This window comes from Erythranthe guttata, chromosome 8 (assembly GCF_056151865.1).
Source record: "Erythranthe guttata isolate IM_541 chromosome 8, IM_541, whole genome shotgun sequence".
Classification (NCBI taxonomy): Eukaryota; Viridiplantae; Streptophyta; class Magnoliopsida; order Lamiales; family Phrymaceae; genus Erythranthe; species Erythranthe guttata.
Genome location: NC_142540.1, coordinates 5,585,332 through 5,607,372, shown reverse-complemented (window position 1 = coordinate 5,607,372; position 22,041 = coordinate 5,585,332). Strand labels below are relative to the sequence as shown.

Sequence of the window (22,041 nt, the reverse complement as noted above, 5' to 3'; positions counted from 1 at the left end):
CACGGATTCCAATTCTCCTATATTATTGCCAAGGTATATTAAATTTGTGATACATTAAAAAAAAACAATGGGTTCATGTTTTGTGGAGGCAACGAATCAAACCAAATTAAGCAATCAGTCAAATCACACAATATTTCTCCTCAAAATTATGCTTTAGATACCCAACCAAGAAAAGGCAAGAACCAAATCATTTTTCCTATTTATATATAACCTTTTTTTTTTCTCAATTAAAAAACCCATAAAAGATACTTCCATTTGACTTTTAAAGCAGCAAAAATAACACAAGCCAAATTCCACACAATTAAAAAGAAAAAAAAAAAGAGTGGGATTTGTCACAAAACACCTTATAACATTGTAGATAGATAGAATTCCACAATATAGTACGGTAGAGAGAGAAAAAGTAGAAAATAGAAAATATGAAGAAAGAGAAGTTGATATTTATAATAATAGTTGTTGTGGTTCTGGTGGCATCATGTGCAGGTTGTAATAAGGATCAACAGCAGCTAAAATGGCGGAAGTGGGGCCCTTCTTGCAGCCCATCAAAATTCACTAAATTTGGATCTTCAATTATTTTCCCACTCTATGGCAATGTTTATCCCAATGGGTATTATTATTGCAAATTCTCTGTTATTAATATTTTTTTTTTAATATTTCAAGAATGGATATTTAATGTTTTCTTGAAATTATATCTGAGAATCAAGTTTGCAAGTTTCTTGAATCTGAACAATTTTTATTTTTTTTGGGGCAGGTTTTATTTTGTTCAAGTTTACTTGGGATACCCTCCAAAACCCTACTTTCTTGATCCTGATACAGGCAGTGATCTCACTTGGCTTCAATGTGATGCGCCGTGTGTTCGTTGTACCACGGTAAAAACTTCGATTAGTTGTAATTTTATTTCTGCTTCATATTAACATTTAGTATAATGTAGTATACATGATGCATGTAGCACCTATGATGAAATTTCTTGTATAAAAAAGGAATCTTTTGAGAGGCCGAGGAAATATGACATTGGCAAATTTTCGGAAGGGTTCGTATAATAAACCGATTGCTCCGAACAAGATTATACCCTTATTCCCATCATATCCCAATATGTTTCTATAATTTTCTGGTTCGAAACGAAGAAAATTTCATTCGATGAGATTCAAGAGAATCTCGTTGATGTTTCTTTCTTTATAGATAGTAAATATTAATTTGCTTTTCAAGTGATTTTTATAATCATAAAATGTTCCGAACAATTACAGGGGTTTCACCCGTTATACCGACCTAGCAACGACCTTGTTATATGCAAAGACCCTTTATGCGCTTCTCTTCACTCGAGCGATTACAAATGTGAAAACACAGAGCAATGCGATTACGAAGTCGAGTATGCAGATGGAGGGTCGTCACTAGGAGTTCTAGTCAACGATTTCTTTACTCTGAATCTCACCACAGGTGTGCGTATGAGTCCTCGTTTGACTCTCGGGTTTGTACTCTTTATCTCTCGAATATTCATTTCCCCTGTTTTGTAATAAATAATCTGCATTTTCTTGATATATAAAAATAAGTGTCTTTGTTTGATTTATTTTTTATTTTTTATTTATTTTTGTAGGTGTGGATATGATCAATTACCTGGACCGTCGGATCATCCGCTAGACGGAGTATTTGGGCTTGGAAGAGGAAAATCGAGCATCGTCTCACAACTTCGTGAACAAGGGATTGTGAAAAATATAGTTGGCCATTGTTTAAGTGAGCAAGGAGGGTATCTTTTCTTGGGAGAAGATGCTTACGATTCCTCACGCATGACATGGACCCCTATGTCGCGTGACGACACGTATGTTAATTTCATTTTTGGATTTAAAATTATTCAAAAAATAAAATTAAAAGAAATTTAAACTCTTGTGTGTTAAAATCTTGATTGATGATTTCGGGGAACAGAAAGCACTATACAGCTGGTTCGGCGGAGCTTCGTTTTGGCGGGAAAAGTACGGGGTTTAAGAACCTCAATGTGATATTCGACAGCGGGAGCTCTTACACGTACTTCAACTCTCAGATTTACCACACTCTTATTTCTCTCGTGAGTTTTTTCGGAAAATTATTAATGTCATGCAAAGAGTATTCAAGAATGTTTTTTTTGTGTTTTTCTAAAGAGTTGAGTTTTAACATTGTAGATAAAGAAAGAATTAAGTGGGAAGTCACTTAAAGAAGCAAGCGACGACCGCACGCTCCCGTTTTGCTGGAAAGGCAAGAAACCGTTTAAGACAACGCGCGATGTAAGGAAATACTTCAAGTCTTTATCATTGAGCTTTGTGAATGGTTGGCGAACTAAAGCTCAGTTCGATATTCCGCCCGAAGGGTATCTTATAATCTCGGTAAGATAGATCTCTAATCTGATTCTTGTGGAATTATGTTAATATCCTTCGTCGATTGCTCAAGAAAATTTGCTTGCAGTCGAAGGGGAATGCTTGCTTGGGGATTTTAAACGGTACTGATGTGGGATTGAGCAATTTCAACATGATTGGAGGTATAAGGCCTCTAATTTATGAATATTGTTTTTTTTTTTTTTCTTATATTCCATTTAATTGTGTAAATTTTTACGTATAACAGAAAAATCCCGTTTTGTTTTTTTTTTTCTGGTGCAGATATATCAATGCAGGATAAATTGTTGGTGTATGATAATGAGAAGCAAGTAATAGGTTGGACCCCTGCCAATTGTGACCAGATCCCCAAATCCAGTTATGCCATGTAGCTTTAATTCTTTGATCCCCGTGTATATAAAAATACGTCGGTTATATTTACCGTGAACGCTCCAGTTTTCTGGGTGTAATTCGATTGATAAAACTCAACTCACAGATCAATACCGTTACATTCTTGATTCGATTTAGCGCATACTAGAGTTACATCATGAACACAACAACCAAACCTGTCAAATTTGACTAGCTGATTTTTCCTGTTATCGAGGATTTCAACGAACCTGTTGGAATCTTTTTTTTTCCCCGCTGAGGTTTTCGTAAGATAAAAAATGTGGATGACTCGAGATTCTTGAATTACTATAGAACCAGTGGGTGTACATGGTTACCTACTACAGCTTATACTACACTATTCAAAACAAAAACAAAACGAAAACAAACTCCGATTCGATAATTAGAAGGGTTTGTGCATGTAAGCAAACATGTCTTGATACGTTGAGAGCTGTTGTTCGTCGTTATACTGCTGCATTTGAGAGCTGAAAAGGTCGTCGTCTTGAAAGGCAGCATCCATAGTGTAATTGAGCTGATAATCGAGACAACTATCGAAATCGTTCCATTTCGACTCGCTCTGTACCTCCGGCGACAAAACGTGCTCCGAGCTACTCGACTCTGTATTATTATGCAACTTAGGCACCGACTCGGATGTGTCGAAATGCAATATCTGCGGTGACGATTTTACCCCCACACTAGTGTATGCGAACGCCGCATCCACATTCGGCTTTTGTTCTTCGACATCCGAGAAGTACTGCACTTCCTCGTGATCCACATTGTAGTGCTTTTCAAGGGTTCCTTTCTTGTTGTATATCCGACACAAGACCCAATCGTCGAGCTGCAATACATATCAACATTATAATTAATCATACGATTCGCCATTCGGGTAATTTTTTTCTTCTCAATATAATTAATGAAGTGATCCAAGAATCGGGGTTAATTAATAAGTACCCTGGAATTACTAGTCTTGGCGGATGCGGAACGGTCCACATTAGCAAGGCGGTATTCGTGCATAATCCAGTTGGTTTTGACTCCTCTTGGTGCTTTTCCGGCGTAAAAAACTAGGGCTTTTTTAATTCCGAGAGTCTTCGGTTTTCCGACCGGCTTATCGGCTCCGGTGGCCTTCCAGTATCCGGTTCCGGCAGACCGGTTCGGCCGTGAACCGTTGGGGTATTTCCGATCTCTTGGAGAAAAGAAATACCACTCTTTTTCACCGTAGAGTGCCATTTCTGTCATCAAACCACACAATATCAGGAACCACACAGAATTTATCGAAACACGGTGAGGGTAAAAATGGAATTAGAAAAATGCTTCTGAAATCCCCAAATATGGAAAAAAAAATTAAAACATTTTTGTTTTTATACAGAGAAGGAAGAAGATCTAAGTGAAAGAATTCAATATCTAGGTAGAGAAAGACAGAGTAATCGAAACAGAGAAATTTTTCAGATTTGAAGATGGAGAAAATAATCCAAAATTCGTAATCTCATTTTTATAGAGAGAGAGAGAGACAGAGAGAGAGAGAGAGAAAGAGAGAGAGAGAGAGAGAAATTCAATTTCAGAAATTGAAAATTCTCAGAAAATTCATTCTCCATCACAAAAATCGAATGAATGAGAAAAAAAGAATCAAAATAATCACCAGGAAGCTGCCAGGGATCAAATTTGTAGAGATCGATATCGGCAATAATGGGGACTGAAATCAGCTGACCGGCGGACTTCCGGCAGAGATAATGAACCACGAGCTCCTCGTCCGTCGGATGGAATCTGAAACCCGCCGGCAAATTCAATTGCTGTTCGCCGCTCTTCATTCACCAATTAATCCTCTCCTTGAATTCAGTAGACTTTTCTTCGCTCGAGATGAGTTGAATAAATGCTCCGATTAAACTAAGATATTTGACACGAAGAAAATGGAAGGGTTTGTTGCGGTATATATATATACACAGAGACAAGTCACAGTTTGCAGCTACTGTATCATATACATATTGCACGTGAGTCACCGCATCTCAAACAGTCAATAGTGTTATGTTAAAACGTGGTTTCTCGTATGTATTTGTGTATCTATCAGTGTCGATGCTTGTGGGGGTGGCCCCCACTATTTTACTTTTATTACCTAAGTTATTAATTCACTTTTTTTTCTTTAAAGTTACTAACTTAGTAATTTATAGAAATTATAAATGTTTTGTAGATGTTACACTCGGTGAAATACATCGCATGATTCTGCTCCATTGATTTACTCATAATTACACGCACTCGTGTATATGTGTGTTTAGTGGCCATTTGATGAATTTTACGAGGTATAGAATCTCATAGACCGACTATAAAACTATTATGCATATGGGGTTAAACGTTGCAACAAGTCCCTCTTGTTGGGTATATTGGAATTATTATTTAAAATTTTATATGTAGCACGGAAACGCCAACTTCTTAATGTATATGCGTTTTGGTAATGGTTTGAGTCCGATATTCAAGGCATCTGTCGGACACCTTATGGGATATATTACAATTTTTGAAAAGTTCAAAACTATATTTGAATGGTAAATTTTTGGATATTTTTATTGTTTCTCTAATTATTTACATAATTTAGTGATCAATTGTAAATTAATGGTTGATAATAATATTTATTTTGAATATGTTTATATGACAATACAAAGAATTTTTATATAAACAAAAACTTGTAAATTTTATATAGCATATTTATAAATATATCCATACTCATTTAATCTTTATACGTTTCTCTCAAGTTTTCGTATCTCCATTTTGGGATGTATCGTCGTTTTTGTATGGGTGCTATATAGTATGTAGACAAATTAATTGAAAATAAAAAATCATTTATCGAATTTTATCTTTTTTATTTAATTTATTATTTTGCAACTGGTGGAGGCGTTTGCTTGGGGCGAAAGGTTTGGGTGCGCTAATACGACAGCCGCCAACACAGAGGAAGGAACCGACGTCTAATCACGAGATGCCACGTTTGACGACCTTGCCCCACGTGTGGTGAGACGTCACTGCTTGCGTCACCCAAGTTGTGAAAAGTCGGCCATGATTTTCCTTTGTGGTGAGTCAAACGTTGACTCATCCGAATTCTTTCCAGAAGAGAAATTAATCATCCACTCAATATCACATTAATTAATTGTTCTTTTCATAAATGTAGTTTCCAATTTACATCTCATTTGTGCATAAATATAAATTCATTATATTTCTAGTGATTTGATGTGTGAAGTAAACAATTTAATTTTAATTTCATCGATTTTTTTTTTCCTTTTAACAGTGTTGTATGACATCTTCCTAAAGATCATAGTAATTAAATTCAACAAAATCTAATAATACAAAATAAAACTAGGGTTGTTAACCGGGTCATGTGAGTTGAGTATGAGTCTGCTCAGACTACCATCGGACCTCGTTATTATAGACTCAAGTTCACACACCATCGGACCTCATTAGTATAGCATCAAGTTCGGCTCATGTATATTTTCGGGCTTCTAATGTATATCGGGGCCTCATTACTATATAACTCTAATGAGTAAAATTTTCTTTATAAAAATAAGTGATAAACAAGATTTACCTCGATTGAAACCAATCCAAAAAAAAACTGAACGATCTTTGTAAGCTATTGGAAAAACTTATAAAAAATACTGAAAGAAGTAAAAAAAAAAAAAAAGAAATTAGTGACTCTCACTATTGAAAACGTTTTTTAAACTCTCAAATTTCGGTGATAAATTTCAGCCATGAGGGGTATCTGTGGGTATGTTGCATTTGATTCCAATTGCCACCGCCACCACTTAATTCCTTTTAATTTTGACTTTTTTTTTGCAAAATAGAATATCTTATAATCGTAACTTGTAGTTGAGTTATATCATTAAAACGATAAATACACTATATATTTTATTATTAATGTAATCGATCGGTCCTTATTCGTGTTGAGCCATAGTAGGCCCAAACTCGGCTCATAAATAAATTGGGCTCAGTAAAATGACTCAAATTCGGCCCCGCTCATTAAAAAGTAGGCTCAGCTTAAATATTATCGGGTCGAGCCATCGGGCTTCGGTTAAGCCCGGCTCAATTGCCGATCCTAAATATAACAACAAAGTTCATACTAAACTATTGATTCCCGAGTCCCGGTAAATCCATCCTAAAGACTAGGGTAAGAGCCGAGCTTCAAAGATTTTTCGAACTCAAACTCAGCTCAGTCAATTTATTTTTATGTTTATGCTAATATTATAATAAGTTATTTATATATAAAAATTTTGCAAGACTACGTACTCCTCAAGATCAAATACAAATGAGCTTGACCTCGTAAGAAAACTCCATCTCGAAACATCCGAGCTAGAACTCGATCTTTTGTCGAGCTAACTTATCGAACTCACAGTTGAACTCCTTCCTTCACACCACCAAAGACGGCGTCAACTGTGCATTAATAACCTAGTTGTTGGAGCAGGTGACCGTGTGTGTCAATCGGTCCAGGTTCGAATCTCCTCGTCAACGGTCGCTAAGTCAAACTTATCATAAATGGTTAACCTAGTGTGGTTTACTTCTCTAATATGATTTACAAGCTATTATACGAGAATATAGGTTTATCAAATATACTTATATGATTGATTGCGAGTTTCTTCGTTAAAAAACATTATAGTATTAAGTATTAATCATGTTACTATCATGTAAAAACGCTTAGCAAACCCTATGATCTTCCCCCACACAATACCCTTATTGAAATAATCAATTACTCACTTCGTCCCATATTATATGCCGTTTTGGGTGGTTACGTATATATTAAGATATTCAATAAATATGCATAAATTATACTCTACATATTCAGCAATGTCTTTCTCTTTTAAGAATTTTTTTTGTTCCAGATTAATTATCTGTCACTTTAGAATTTCAATGTTGCATTAATTATATATTTTCCAATTGTACCCCTATTAAGGGTATTTTAGTCTATCTATATCTATTTTCCTAAAATCAAGACATATTTATTGAGATTCTTAAGACTTGTGTCAAGGTGAAAAACAACACATATTTAGGAACGAATGGAGAATCAAATATAACATAGCAAATACTAAAATATTGTTATCATTAATTATTTTATAATTAACTAATTAACAGTGATAAATGGGCAAAATTAATAAAAATATAATTAATACTTTATAAAATGACAAATAATTTGAGATAAAAAATACTAAAAAAAAACTTATTATCCAAAAAACATATAATAAGGAATACATTGGAGTACTAATTGTCAGATAAAATGATTTCCCTAGATTCATCCTCCTACATATTAACATGTTTTGGAATTAAGAAAACTAAATCATAATAATCCAAACCAATAGTCTTTTCTTTTCCTTTTCTAGAAAAGAAGGTAAACTTCCAAATCAATGGTCAAACAAGAAAAACCCACATATTGACCATTGAACAAAATGATGATGATGACCACATACAAGTTTCAACTATAACCATTAACCAGAGTCTAATTTTTATTATTATTTTATTTTTTATATATAATAATAATAATAATAATAATAATAATAATAATAATAATAATAATAATAATAATAATAATAATAATAATAATTAAAGAAATTAAAAAGCAAAACGGAAAGAGTGAACTGGGGCAGGGTCTCCCAATGAAGTGGAAGTTTCTCTATCTTTGTCTTTCACATTAAGAATCAAGATCCAACATAAATAATTAAAAAAAAAAAAAGTAATTAATAATTATGTCTTGCATGAATTCCTATGAGTGACGTGATCCATGACGTAGGTTCACCTAGATAAGGATGTTGTTGTTCTTTCTCAAAACTCAGGAAGCTGCTAGGTGACTTCATTCCTTCATTCCACTTGTCTCTATCTTTGAATATCTCCATCACTTTAATTAATTAAATAAATATATATATATATATTGTTTGGATATGAACAATGATTATATAATTATTTATTATATTTATTCTACTACTACGTATATACCCATATGATGTATGTAATTATTTTGTTGAATCGGAATCTTGTATCTCTCTCTTTAATTCCTTATTATGGCTAATGTCAAAATTAAATGTGATCATATTACTTAGTCCATACTAATTAATAATAATATTGTCAAATATTACTTGGCGTAATCAGCAAGATTTTTTTTTTTTTTTATGGTTTCATCTAGAAATTTGAAATTAAAGTGAGGAAAAACAAGTGGCCTCAACACGTTTTCTTTTGTATGCTACTATGTAGTTTTCAACTTTAGACAATGTTGTTGGATTGATCTATTTTAAACCAATTTTATTTATTTAATTAACAATCGAATATTTAATGACGTGAGTTAATGAACGAACGGTTATTTTCAGTTTAATGGTCAAATGCTTTTAGCACATTTTTAATTAATTCACTAACTTATAACTAACATATTATTTCTTGTAGTATGATTTTTTCGTGCAGAACAAAAAGCTCTCGGATTCTATGAATAAGGGAGATCATTGGTTCATTTACAACCGACTTCTGAAGAGAGTTAAGAGCATAGCGCTTTGGGCGTCAAAACATCTTCTTAGAAAAAATATTTTTAACAGTAAAAAAAACCCCTTTGAATACTAAGCCTTCAAAATATATTTGTCCTCCAAAGGAAACTATCGAAATGAAGTTATATTTTGATAACTCTTATAGATTCGGATGCGATAATGCATCCGGATAAAGAAGTATCAAATACTTCTGAAAAAATGGCAATCACTATTAAATGTTAAAACATGATAATAAAAATGTGTGTTTTTCTAAAATTAATTTGTTTAAGTTAGTATTTGTGGTCGGACTTTGAAGGTATGAAAAGATCATCTGTAGGGATCAAATGAGTATTTGCTAACTCAATTTAATATTTACGCATATGAGGAGTGATTTATTTGGGATATTGTTTGCCTTTGTGATATTTATCTTTATTCCCTTAAAATAAAATCAAATATATGTACTATACGTTCTTGATATCTTCAATGTTGTCTTTATATATATATATATATATATATATATATATATATATATATATATATATATATATATATATATATATATATATATATATATATATATATATATATATATATATATATAAACTTTGGAATATGAGTTCTAACTATATTCATATTTTCTTGATGCACTTCAATAGTTCAATTTATCAAATACTAGTAATTTAATAGTCCTTTTTATATCAACTTTTTTTCACTCTTCAATAAAGACAATATATTTGTAGACTTGCAAGCTAATTAAGGATTAAAACGTTATATTTATGAAAAAATAATAATGAAATAGAGGGTTTCATAGATGCTATACTCGGTAAGAAATTCTGAGTGATTCTGCACCATTAATTTATATATAATAAAACATACTCATGTGTATATATGTTTTAGTTGATAGTTATTTATATACATGGGCGGGTCCAGCGGTTTTTTCTTGGGGGTAGAGTATGGGGTGAATTTAGAGAATATTTTTTTTATGGACTAAATTGAATAAAACTGAAAGATTGGAAAGGTGAAAGTGCATTAACTAATACATAAATACCTAATAAAAAAATATTGAAAAAAAAAATCTTGGGCGAGGCCCACCTTAAGTATACCCATGGGTACGCCCTTATTTGTACGTATAGATCTATAATGCAAAACCACCCGATTTGTAATGGACTGAAATAGTCGAATAGAGTACTCTTGTTCTCTATTCCCATGCATTAACTTACATTCTAAGTTTCTATCCATACAACATAAATTAATGTAGCACATACTAAATTTATATCTATGAACACAAAAAACCAAGCCAGCCAAATTTGACTAGCTGATTTTTCTATATGTTCATAGTACTAAAATTAATTTGATCTCAAAATTAGAAGGGTTTGTGCATGTAAGCAAATATGTCTTGATACATTGAGATCTGTTCATCACTATACTGCTGCATTTGTGAGGTAAAAAGGTCGTCGTCTTGAAAGGCGGCATCCATAGTGTAATTGAGCTGATAATCGAGACAACTATCGAAATCGTTCCATTTCGACTCGCTCTGTACCTCCGGCGACAAAACATGCTCCGAGCTACTAGAGTCTGTATTGTTATGCAACTTAGGTATCGATTCAGATGTGTCGAAATGCAATATTTGCGGTGGCGATTTTACCCCCACGCTGGTACTGGTAGTATAGTGAAATGCATCCACATTCGGCTTTTGTTCTTCGACATCCGAGAAGTACTGCACTTCCTTGTGATCCACATTGTAGTGCTTCTCGAGCGTTCCTTTCTTGTTGTATAACCGACACAAAACCCAATCATCGAGCTGCAATATATATCAACATTATAATTAATCACACTATTCGCCGTTTGCGTTTTTTTCTTTCTTTCTTGAATATAATCAACAAGTGGTGTAAGAATCTGGATTAATTAATAAGTACCCTGGAATTATTTGTCTTGGCGGATGCGGAACGGTCCACATTAGCAAGGCGGTATTCGTGCATAATCCAATTGGTTTTGACTCCTCTTGGTGCTTTTCCGGCGTAAAAAACTAGGGCTTTTTTAATTCCGAGAGTTTTCGGTTTTCCAACCGGCTTATCGGCTCCGGTGGCTTTCCAGTATCCGGTTCCGGCAGACCGGTTCGGCCGTGAACCGTTGGGGTATTTCCGATCTCTTGGAGAAAAGAAATACCACTCCTTTTCACCGTAGAGTGCCATTTCTGTCATCAAACCACACACCATTAGCAACCACACAGACTTTATCCAAAATCCAGAGGGGTAAAATTGGAATAATAAAATGCTTCTGAAATCCCCAAATTTTAGGCACAAAAAAAAATTTTACAGAGAGAAATTTCCAATTGGATCTAATCATGTAATTAAATGATTAAGAGTGAAGACAGAGTACTCGAAACAGAGGAAAATCTGAGATTTATAGAGAGAGAGAGAGAGAGAGAGAGAGAGAGAGAGAGAGAGAGAGAGAGAGAGAGAGAGAGAGAGAGAGAGAGAGAGAGAGAGAGAGAGAGAGGGTAATGATTCAATTTCAGAAATTGAAAATTCTAGGAAAAAATTGATAACAAAATCAAACGAAAAAAGGGTGAAAACAATTACCGGGAAGCTGCCAGGGGTCGAATTTGTAGAGATCGATATCGGCAATAATGGGGATTGAAATCAGCTGACCGGCGCACTTCCGGCAGAGGTAATGAACGACGAGCTCCTCGTCCGTCGGATGGAATCTGAAACCCGCCGGAAAATTCAATTGCTGATCACCACCACCCTTCATTCACTTTCGCGAGGAAACTAATATGGAAAATTAAGTATACTTTTTCTTCACAGATGAGTTGAATTGCTGTGCTCCAGCTGGTTTGTTAAGACGATGAAATTGGAAGGCCTGTGTGGGTGTGTGTATATATATAGAGAATAGATACACACAATTACAGTTTACATGTACTGTAACTGCATCATATACCGCACGTGTCGTGAGTCATCGCATCCAGACAGTCAATAGTGTTCTGTTAAAACGTGATTTTTCGTATGTATTTGTGCTGCGTGCATGTATCAGTGTGGGGGGCTAACGGGGTGGGGTGTGCCCGTTTCTTGCAACTAATATTTGGAAAAAAAAAATTGAATTTTTTTGAAATATTTAGGAAATTAGAATCGGATCGGAATGTTGAATTTAATAGGAATTCCAATTCCGTTTCAAAAACAAAATTGAAAATTTAAAAAATTGAAACTTTTAAAATTCTGAATAAAATATATTATTCAAAAATCAGAAATATTCAGATCTGTTTTTGTCCGTGGGGCTTCCTTCTTCTTCAAGTCAGCTGGGTCCGTACTCCGGTGAGGATACCTGCAACGCCGGGAGGGGTTCCCGGCGGGAAAGCTCCGACGATCAAGTCAGTGATCGGAATAGAGGAAAAAACGTGTATGCAATGTGAATAGTGATTAATGTGTGTGCGTGTGAGTATGATGATCCTTCTATTTATAGAAGGAGAAAACTTGGCCTCCAAGGCCTTCCTTTTTTAGGGTTTCTCTTTACCCCCAAGTCACATATCTTGGGCCTGTATTGCTCTGGGCTCGCCCTACCTCGTTATGGTATTGGGCTAGCGAGTTGAGGCATTCTCATATGGTTCCCGAGGTTTGCACCACGCAGCGACTTCGCTCATAATTGCGAGCTAAGACGTCATGGGTTCTTCGTTGTGGGCCTATCATATTGGGCTTACCCTAATGGGCTTATGCTTATTTGTTACTTGTCAAACTAGCCCGTATCAACTACTCCCCCCTACTCCTTACTTATAAGACGAATTGGTGTTTTCTTACCTCGTTTTATAAGTACGGAGTACGAGGTGCAGGTTTAATCATTGGTTCATATCGGTCCGACATGCGCGAGCTTTTCACTTTTCCATCCATTTAATGACTCTGACATTCTGTGTGGTCGATTCAAGTCCCCTAAGCCGTCATGAGGAACTTTCGCATCAGTGCTTTATGCGTCAGATTCGAGACGCCTTATATTAGATCTCACCCGCCCGAATAGACGGTTATGATTGACTTTCCCTCTTCCCAAGGTTATTACTGAGGGATTCCAATCGACACCTCTTGCGCCGGATTCGAGGCGATCTATTTTGAATCTAGTCCGTTCGAATAGACGGCTGTGATCAATTTTTCTTCATTTCCTTCTCCTATAAGTATCTGGCTTCTACGAATTTTCAGAATTTTTTCCTCCTCTTCACCTCTGTGCTCTCCTTGTCTCTGCTTACCTCCGGCGATCTTGCTTTTCCGAGAATCGAGTTCCTTCCACCCTGTGCTTGTTTTCTTCTCCGACCAAGGTACTCCATTTTCCCCTGCTTTTTAATATCCCTAACCTATGTCTTCCAATTCCCCCGACCCCTTTGGTCAGAAAATGCCTTCCCGGGAGGGAGATGAATACCCCTCCCTTACCCTCTCTTCTTCTTCGGAGGAGGGGCCTTTCTTTTCTCCTTCGGGTAAATTATTGAAAAGACCTAAGAAAAAGGGGGGAGACGACGCTCTGTCTTCTGCGAGGAGTGGCTCTCCTTCGCTGTCTGGGGGTCGTGATTTAGACGACCAGTGGGGGCCCAGTACCTTAAGCGAGGTAGACTTAGACAATCTAGTTCGTGATATAGGTCTTCCTACTGACATCGAACTACTGTTGCCCTCTCGAGATCAGCGTCCCTTAAACCCACCCCCCGGTTTCAGCACCTGGTTCTCGGAACAGTTTTATTTCGGCCTTTCTTTTCCCATTTCGTCTTGGTTTTCCGAGATTGCGCAATTGTGTAACGTATCTCTCAACCAGTTTCATCCCCACGCTATAGTCGTCATGACCGGGTTCCGCATGCTTTGCGCCTGGTCGGGCGTGACCCCTACTCCAGCTCAATTTCGGAGTGTGATGGTCTTAAAAAATTCCAGCCCCTTCCACGTCTCCATCTCGGCTCGCCCGGGTTTCAAATTATTAATGCCGCCCAATAAGACTGATGGGTGGCAGGGTCACTACTTTTTTGCGAAAAACCCCGCTGACACCCCTTACCTATGTCCTTGGTTCGCAACTTTACCCGACAAACGGAGGGGAAAACCCTTAGCGATTGACGAATGGCTTTTGAAAATGATTGTTCATTTCCAACCAAGTTATGGTATGCCTGAGGCTCTTACCAGCTTTCCACCGATACTTCGCCATTTCTACTTTCATGACAACGACACTCATCCCCTAACTCAAGAGGATTTAGGTGGGTTTAAACATGATATGACTTTTCTGTATTAGCTCGTCACTCATTTCGGGCTGTTGCTCTTTATTTGACTGTACTTTATGCTTGTCAATACGTTGTCCGCTTACTCACCATATTTTCTTTAATCCAACGAACAGACTTGAGGATGAAGAGGATGTTCCGAGGTGATAAGCCGGCGACTCGCCCATCTGAATCGGAGCCGGAATTCCGGGCGTCCGAATTTCAGCGCCCTGTGGCCGCTGAATCCGAGAAGCAATCCTCCGAAGAGGGGGCTTTAAGGCAAAGGCCTTCTAAGAAGAGTGTTGGAGCTCCGCGTCCCCGGGGCGGCCCACGCGTTGAGGATCCCGAGCTTCCTCGTCGATCTTCGGCCATAGTTGCAGTCCCTCCCCCGACACCTTCCTCGGTCGAAGAACAGGTGGAAAAAGAGCCCACCACGAAAAAGAGAAGGACTGATCTAGCCCTTGGGTTGGTCGGATCAACTCCTGGGCAGACCGGGTCAGCTTCGGGGCAGACTGGATCATCTCTGCCTCCCAACTTTGCACTCCATCTCTGCCAGAACGCGGAGAACGCCATTGCTGCTTGCCGAGCTATGGCGCTTCCCCGAGACGTTGCTCACTTCGGGCAAATGAGCAAGGGTGACCGGCTCGAGTTGCTTCTTCATAACATAACGCAGGTTTGTTTTACCTCGCACACATGAATTAGCTTTTACGTCTCTTAACCATAGCTGATTTTTCTTAAATTCCATGTATGTGTAGCAATTCGCGATTTCCTTCTCGGGCCCTTTGGGGTGGGACGATGTCTCTCGTGAGGCATATGACAACCAAAAGAAGGAGGTCGGCCAGCTCCGAAAAGAGGTCCGAGGTCTGAAAGAGAGTCTGGCGGTGTCCGAGGTGAGGAGGCTACAAGAGAGGGAGAAGATCCTACAAGCAGAGAAGGACTCCTTAGTATCCCACAATGCGAGTTTAGAGGAAAAAGCTAAAGGGCTTTCTAACGAGCTCTTTGCGGCTGGGAAGCAGGCATCTTCTAACTTCACCGAGGGAGTGAAGGAAGGCCACCGGCTGTTCCCGGGCTCTTCCGAGGGTCTGCGCTTCATGGAGGCGTTCGTCGGTCGTTTTTTCAACCGGCTCTGGCGTTCAACAACATTCACCCGACAAGCGTCCGGCCTAGCTCGCTTCTTTTTCTCGGAAGCGGTGAAGGCTGTTCGGAAGCGATTAGATGGTGCTGGCATCGAGTTCCCGCTGGTCGAGAACGATCTTGCCGAGGACTTGCCGGATGATGTGATCCCGGGTTTCGAAGGCGATGTGAATGAGGACCCTGACCTAGAGTGGTGGAGGGAGGTGCATCGGGAGCTTGTTGTAGACTTCTCTCGCCAAGGAAGCTCCTCGGTGATCATCACCGATTTGGTTGGGGATGTTGAGACTATCGATGCAATGGCGAATCTCAACAAGGCACCATCGGACCCTACCTCCTCTCCTCTCCCCTCCGTCGGAGATCAAGGCGAAGTCGAGGTGGAGTCACCGAAAAGTACTTAGCCGTTTTTAGCTGTTTCCCATTAATGTATCATGTACTTGTATTCCTTTTTTCTTTTTTGTATGTGTTTGAACAATTTTTCTCTGCTTCCCTTATATCGATATATCGGGAGCTCGCTTGTTTAAGTATTGCTTTACATACTTACTTTGAGTTTATGATATTTTGATTTTTGTGCATTCAAGAGTGATTCCTTAGACTTAGCAACTTTTTCTTGCATACGAGTTGAACCAATGATTTTTTAAATTCGTATCGATGGTTATCCCATGATTTCCTCAACTTAGTACTTACCCTGATTTTGGCGAGCCTCTTTGATTTTATCGCAATATTCTGCTTCCATTTCTAGTTTAACTTGCCTCGGTAAAACACGCGAATTAACGCCACAGTAAAACACGCGAGTTAACGCCACAATAAAACACGCGAGTTAACGCCACAGTAAAACACGCGAGTTAACGCCACAATGAAATACGCGAGTTAACGCCACAATAAAACACGCGAGTTAACGCCACAATGAAACGCGCGAGTTAACGCCACAGTAAAACACGCGAGTTAACGCCACAATGAAACACGCGAGTTAACGCCACAATAAAACACGCGAGTTAACGCCACAGTGAAACACGCGAGTTAATCGCCACAATGAAACACGCGAGTTAACGCCACAATGAAACACGCGAATTAACGCCACAGTGAAACACGCGAGTTAACGCCACAATGAAACACGCGAGTTAATGCCACAATGAACCACGCGATTTAATCGCCATAATGAAATACGCGAGTTAACGCCACAGTAAAATACGCGAGTTAACGCCACAGTAAGACTTAAATAAATAACACAAGGATTTTTTAACGTGGAAACCCTCCGAATGAGGAGAGAAAAAACCACGGGGCCTAGCCCAGATCGGAAAATGGATGTTTATTAATGGTTGTTTGCCTGTACAAGGTGTGTCTCGATTTCTCTGACTTAATTGCCTCTATCTTCTTTTTTTTTTTTTTTTTTTTTTTTACGCGAAGAAGCGTTTCAAATGGATGATATTCCATGCTCGTGGCAATGGTTTTCCTTCTACGTCTGCCAGCTCGTATCCTCCACCAGCCAAACATTTTGTGACCATGTATGGTCCTTCCCAATTGGCCTCTAACTTTCCTGTGTGCTTTAGTGCGTCAGCTCGTCGTAGGACGAGATCACCGATCTGGAATGAACGAGGTCGTACACCTTGATCGTATCGAGCTTTGATCAGGTTCTTACTTCGTTCCATGTGTAAATACGCCGCTTCTCGTAGGTCAAAAGCCTCATCCAGCTGTGTCCTTAAGGCGTCATCGTTTGTCTTTTCATCAAATGTGGCGATGCGGAGTGTGTCCATTGCCACCTCGACCGGGATAACAGCATCGGTTCCGTAGGTTAACCGAAATGGTGTCTCACCAGTAGCTGCTTTGACTGTTGTCCGGTAAGACCAAAGGACTGAGGGCAGCTCGTCTACCCAACTTCCCCCTAGCTCGTCCAATCTCTTCTTCAAACCGTTGACAATGGTCCGGTTTGTGGATTCTACTTGACCATTAGCCTGGGGGTGCGCTACCGCCACGAATTTTTGTGTTATCTTCATTTCCTCGCACCATGCGCGAATTTTCTTGCCGTTGAACTGAGTGCCATTGTCCGATACGATGCTTCTAGGCAGACCAAATCGACAACAGATATTCTTCCAGACGAAGTGCATGACCTCGTCCTCTGATATTTTTGATAAGGCCTCAGCTTCGACCCATTTAGTGAAGTAGTCTACCGCAACAATGATGAACTTTTTCCGGCCAGTGGTTTGAGGGAATGGTCCTACTTAGGTCAATCCCCCATTGAGCAAAGGGACATGGGGCACTCATGATAATCATCTCTTCCCCCGGTTTATGGATAAGCGGGGCATATTTTTGGCATTGTGCGCAGTGTTGAACGTATCGGTGTGTGTCTTCTTTCATGCCGGGCCAATAATATCCTGCCCGATATAACTTCTGTATGAGGGCCCGAGCTCCTCCATGCTCACCGCACCCACCTCGGTGTACTTCGTCAAGGGCGTGTTTAGCCTCCTGCTTTCCCAAACATCTCGCATCTATTGTAGCGAAATTCCTTTTATATAATATCTCGTGCCGCACGTAAAAGTGCCTCGCCTTATATGCCAATCGATGTTGTTCCCTTTTTGTGCCAGTTCGCTCTCCTCTGAAATACTTGAACAAAGGTGTTCTCCAGTCAGGTTCTTCATCGATCAACATGACTCCCGATGTCGGGGTAGGGGCAATGAGGATAGTGATTTTTCTTTCAACACAGTCAGCGACTGACGACCCGATTTTAGCGAGGAAGTCGGCACGTTGGTTGTCGTTCCTCGGGAGTTGGTGCACCGTGCAAGCTTCGAAGGTTTCTTGTACTGCTCGAGCTTTACTCACATACCCCTTCATTCGATCATTTTTTACTTCGTAATCCCCCTCTAGTTGGTGTATCACCAATTGTGAGTCAGAGTATATCCGCACCACTCGCGCTCCGAGCTCTTGAGCGATCTCCATACCTCGGATGAAGGCTTCGTACTCTGCTTCATTATTGGAAACCCGATGTAATCGGACGGCAAACTCGACCTCCGTTCCTGTGGGATCGATGACTATTATTCCTGCCCCTGCTCCTGTTGCTGTAGATGACCCATCTACGTAAATTTTCCACTCCTTCTCGATTGGTATTCGGGTAGTCTCCCGGATGAAATCTACCAGCGCTTGTCCTTTGACCGAAGTGCGGGGTTGATACTGAATCTCGTACTGTCCTAATTCGATGGCCCATTTAACAATTCGTCCTGACGCAGTAGGTTGGCCCAGGGTTTGCCGAAGTGGTAGACTTGTACGGATTATCATGGTATGCGACAGGAAGTAAGGCCGGAGTCGTCGCGTGGTGAGGACCAGGGCATACGCTATTTTTTCGACTTCAGAATATTTGCTTTCCGACGTAGTCAGGATTTTACTAGTATAGTAGATCGGCTTTTGCTGGTTATTCACCTCTTTGAATAAGACCGAGCTGATTGATTCGTCGCCTACCGATAGGTATACGAACAGAGTTTCGCCCTTTTCAGGAGTGCTAAGAATCGGCAGACAAGTGAGGGATCGCTTTAATGCCTCGAATGCGAGCTGGCACTCGTTAGTCCATTCGAACTGAGCCGTTTTCCTCAATATTTTAAAGAAAGGTAGACTCTTATCAGCCATCCGTGATATAAACCGAGCTAGGGCTACTACCTTCCCTGCTAGGGATTGAACTTCTTTGATGGAGCGAGGGGGCGTCATCTGGAGCACGGCCTCAACCTTATCCTGGTTCACCTTAATACCTTCTCGATTAACGACATATCCCAGAAACTTCCCAGCTTGTACTGCGAATGCACACTTCGCGGGGTTCAATTTCATTCCATATAGACGAAGGGTGGCAAAGGTCTCAGCTAGATCTGCGAGGTGCGTAGAACGCCTTTTGCTTTTAACTAGCATGTCATCGACGTAGACTTCGATGTTGCGTCCGAGTTGAGCTCGAAACATTCTGTCCATCAACCGCTGATATGTGGCCCCTGCATTTTTCAAACCGAAAGGCATTACCACGTAACAGTAAGTACCCGTGGCCGTGACAAAACTTACTGCCGGCTGGTCCTTTTCGTCCAACGGAATCTGGTGGTATCCTTGCGAAGCATCCGTCATGCTAAGTAGTTCGCACCCGGCAGTGGCATCTACAAGTTGATCTATGCGAGGTAAGGGATAATCGTCCTTTGGGCAAGCCTTGTTTAAGTCCCTGAAGTCGATGCACATTCGCCACTGGCCGTTGGCTTTTTGCACTAAAACCGCGTTGGACAGCCATGTGGGGAATTGGATTTCCCTGATATGTCCGATGTCCAAAAGTCGCTGAACCTCCTTGTGTATGATTTCGTCCTTTTCGGTACCGAAGTGCCGTCGTTTTTGTTTGACGGGTCTACACTCAGGTCGCAAATTGAGCCTGTGCACAACCGTACGAGGTGAGATACCGGTTAGGTCACTTGGTTGCCATGCGAAGATGTCTTCATTAGATCGTAGTAACGCTATCAGCTCGTCTCGGAGAGACGGTTCTAAATCCTTGCTTATCCGGGTTTGTTTCATCATACCGGGGACGAGGTCAATCATCATCAATTCGTCCATAGGTTGTACATGATTAATCTTATCCTCGGGGTCAACTCGGGGGCGTTTCTCGTCCCCCAAATCTTCTTTAGTGAGAGTGTCACGTCGCCCCTTCTCTGCTATCTTAACCATCTCAACATAACATGATCTCGACTGGGCTTGATCTCCTCTGACCTCTCCTACCATTCCGTCGACTGGGAACTTGAGCTTCTGATGAATAGTTGAAGGGACCGCCCGAAAGGTATGCAGCATCGGTCGTCCTATTACAATGTTATACGAAGTCGGCGATCCTTCCACGATGACAAAATTAACAGCTTGCGTGCGGGTTCGAGGTGGCGTCCCTATAGTGACAGGGATTTTAACTTGGCCAATCGGTGTCAGGGATCCCCCTGTGAATCCGAATATCGGAGTGGTGACGGGGAAGACTGGGAGGTCCAGTTCCATTTGCAGGAAGCACTCATAGGATATAACATCGACTGAACTTCCTGGATCGACGAAGGCGCGAGCGACATCATACCCACCAACGTTAATTGTGATGAGGAGAGGGTCGCAATGGAAATCATCTAGATCTCCTTCATCTTCAGGACCAAATGATATGGTGGGGTATTGACGACTCTTCGGTGTAGAGATCTGGCAGACTTCGCGTTGGTTCTTAAGGCTACCGAGGTGGCGTCTCCTAGCCCGGTGAGTATCTCCTCCCGTAGGCCCCCCTGAAATCATTTGAATGTATCCCCTTTTTGGCATCGGTGGTGGAGGCGGTACGCGCGCTGGATTCCCAAACTGAGCCTCACGCTTTTGCCCACGAGGTGGGTCTATCTTCACAAATTCTCCGATCTTATTGTCTCTGATGAGACGTTCCACTTCGTCTTTTAAATGTGCACAGTCGTCGGTCGTATGTCCATACTCATTATGGAAACGACAAAAGGTTCCCAGTGTAGGATCTCGTCGGGGGGCTCCGCGGGCGGTTCGAGGCCACCGAAGATCGGCTCTCTTCTCGATTGAGTACTGTACCTGGGATAGAGGAGCTGTAAGGGGCTGGTATGATTGGAACCGAGATCCCTTAGCATCCGGGACGATACTCCGACTGGGAATATTGGCATCCCTACGAGGTAACATGGACTCCTTGCCTCTCTTTACTTCGCTGACCCGCACGTTTGTGGTTTGGTGAGATTCTTCCACTTTCTGCTGGCGGGCTTCTTCTAAGTTAATGAACCTAGATGCCCTTTCTAACAAATTATCGAAATCAGGTGATGGCTCCAGCGCTAGAGCTCGAAAAAATTCATCATCTCTTAACCCTTGTGAAAGGGCCGCCATGAGCACCTCGTCACTGGTAGTCGGGACTTCTAGGGTGGCCGAGGTAAACCGTTTGATGTAACTCCTGAGGCTTTCTTTCTCCTTCTGGCGGATGCTGAATAGTGACAGCGAGGTCTTCTTGCACTTCTTTGAACTAGCGAATTGATTCATGAAGGCCTTAGCAAACTGTCCAAAAGAATGTATACTCCCTGGCAACAACATACCGAACCAGGATTGGGCTGGCCCAGCTAAAGTGGTGACGAAGGCGCGACACTTCACCCCCTCCGTGAGCTGGTGGAGCGAAGCTGTGTTGTTGAACCGACTCAAGTGCTCGGCGGGATCTGACGTGCCGTTATACTCGAACAGGATTGGTCGGTAATTAGCCGGTATGGGGTCGTCATGGAGATGCTTGGCAAAAGGGCCAGATCCCGCGAGATCTCGCGTTGGCCCACTTCGCAGGGCCTTCAGCTCGTCTATATCGCGCCTTAAGCTGTCGACTTCCGTTCTAACGCCATGACTGTTGCCTCCTCGATTCTCCGAGTAGCTATCGCACTCATCCTCAGCTCGCCATTCATTCTGGGAGCGTCTGAGATCTCTCTTGGGCCGGTTGTCTTGAGGTAAATTTTGCGTGTAGTTCCGGATAGCCGTAGTGATCATGGCTTCTACTTCATCCCGGGTGTAC

The 22,041-nt window shown here is 40.5% G+C and overlaps 3 protein-coding genes across 3 annotated transcripts; 1 reads left to right on the top strand and 2 right to left on the bottom strand.

Moving 5' to 3' along the window:
- Positions 1-237: 237 nt before the first annotated feature.
- On the top strand, positions 238-2,853 carry LOC105976872 (Eukaryotic aspartyl protease family protein). Its single transcript, XM_013002134.2, has 8 exons — positions 238-604; positions 749-866; positions 1,242-1,462; positions 1,589-1,810; positions 1,915-2,053; positions 2,148-2,348; positions 2,428-2,500; positions 2,619-2,853. Exons 1-8 carry the CDS (start codon positions 417-419, stop codon positions 2,723-2,725), a joined length of 1,269 nt encoding a protein of 422 aa, XP_012857588.1. The 5' UTR covers positions 238-416; the 3' UTR covers positions 2,726-2,853.
- Positions 2,854-3,001: 148 nt separating this feature from the next.
- On the bottom strand, positions 3,002-4,758 carry LOC148768373 (protein ATAF2-like). Its single transcript, XM_088821812.1, has 3 exons — positions 4,354-4,758; positions 3,669-3,946; positions 3,002-3,555 (listed from the first exon to the last, which is right to left on the bottom strand). The coding sequence occupies exons 1-3, from the start codon at positions 4,520-4,522 to the stop codon at positions 3,121-3,123; spliced, it is 882 nt and encodes a 293-aa protein (XP_088677938.1). The 5' UTR covers positions 4,523-4,758; the 3' UTR covers positions 3,002-3,120.
- A 5,582-nt stretch (positions 4,759-10,340) lies between these two features.
- LOC105976873 (protein ATAF2) lies at positions 10,341-12,179 on the bottom strand. The gene is made up of 3 exons (XM_088821811.1): positions 11,767-12,179; positions 11,101-11,378; positions 10,341-10,985 (listed from the first exon to the last, which is right to left on the bottom strand). Exons 1-3 carry the CDS (start codon positions 11,936-11,938, stop codon positions 10,548-10,550), a joined length of 888 nt encoding a protein of 295 aa, XP_088677937.1. The 5' UTR covers positions 11,939-12,179; the 3' UTR covers positions 10,341-10,547.
- Between the last annotated feature and the right edge of the window lie 9,862 nt (positions 12,180-22,041).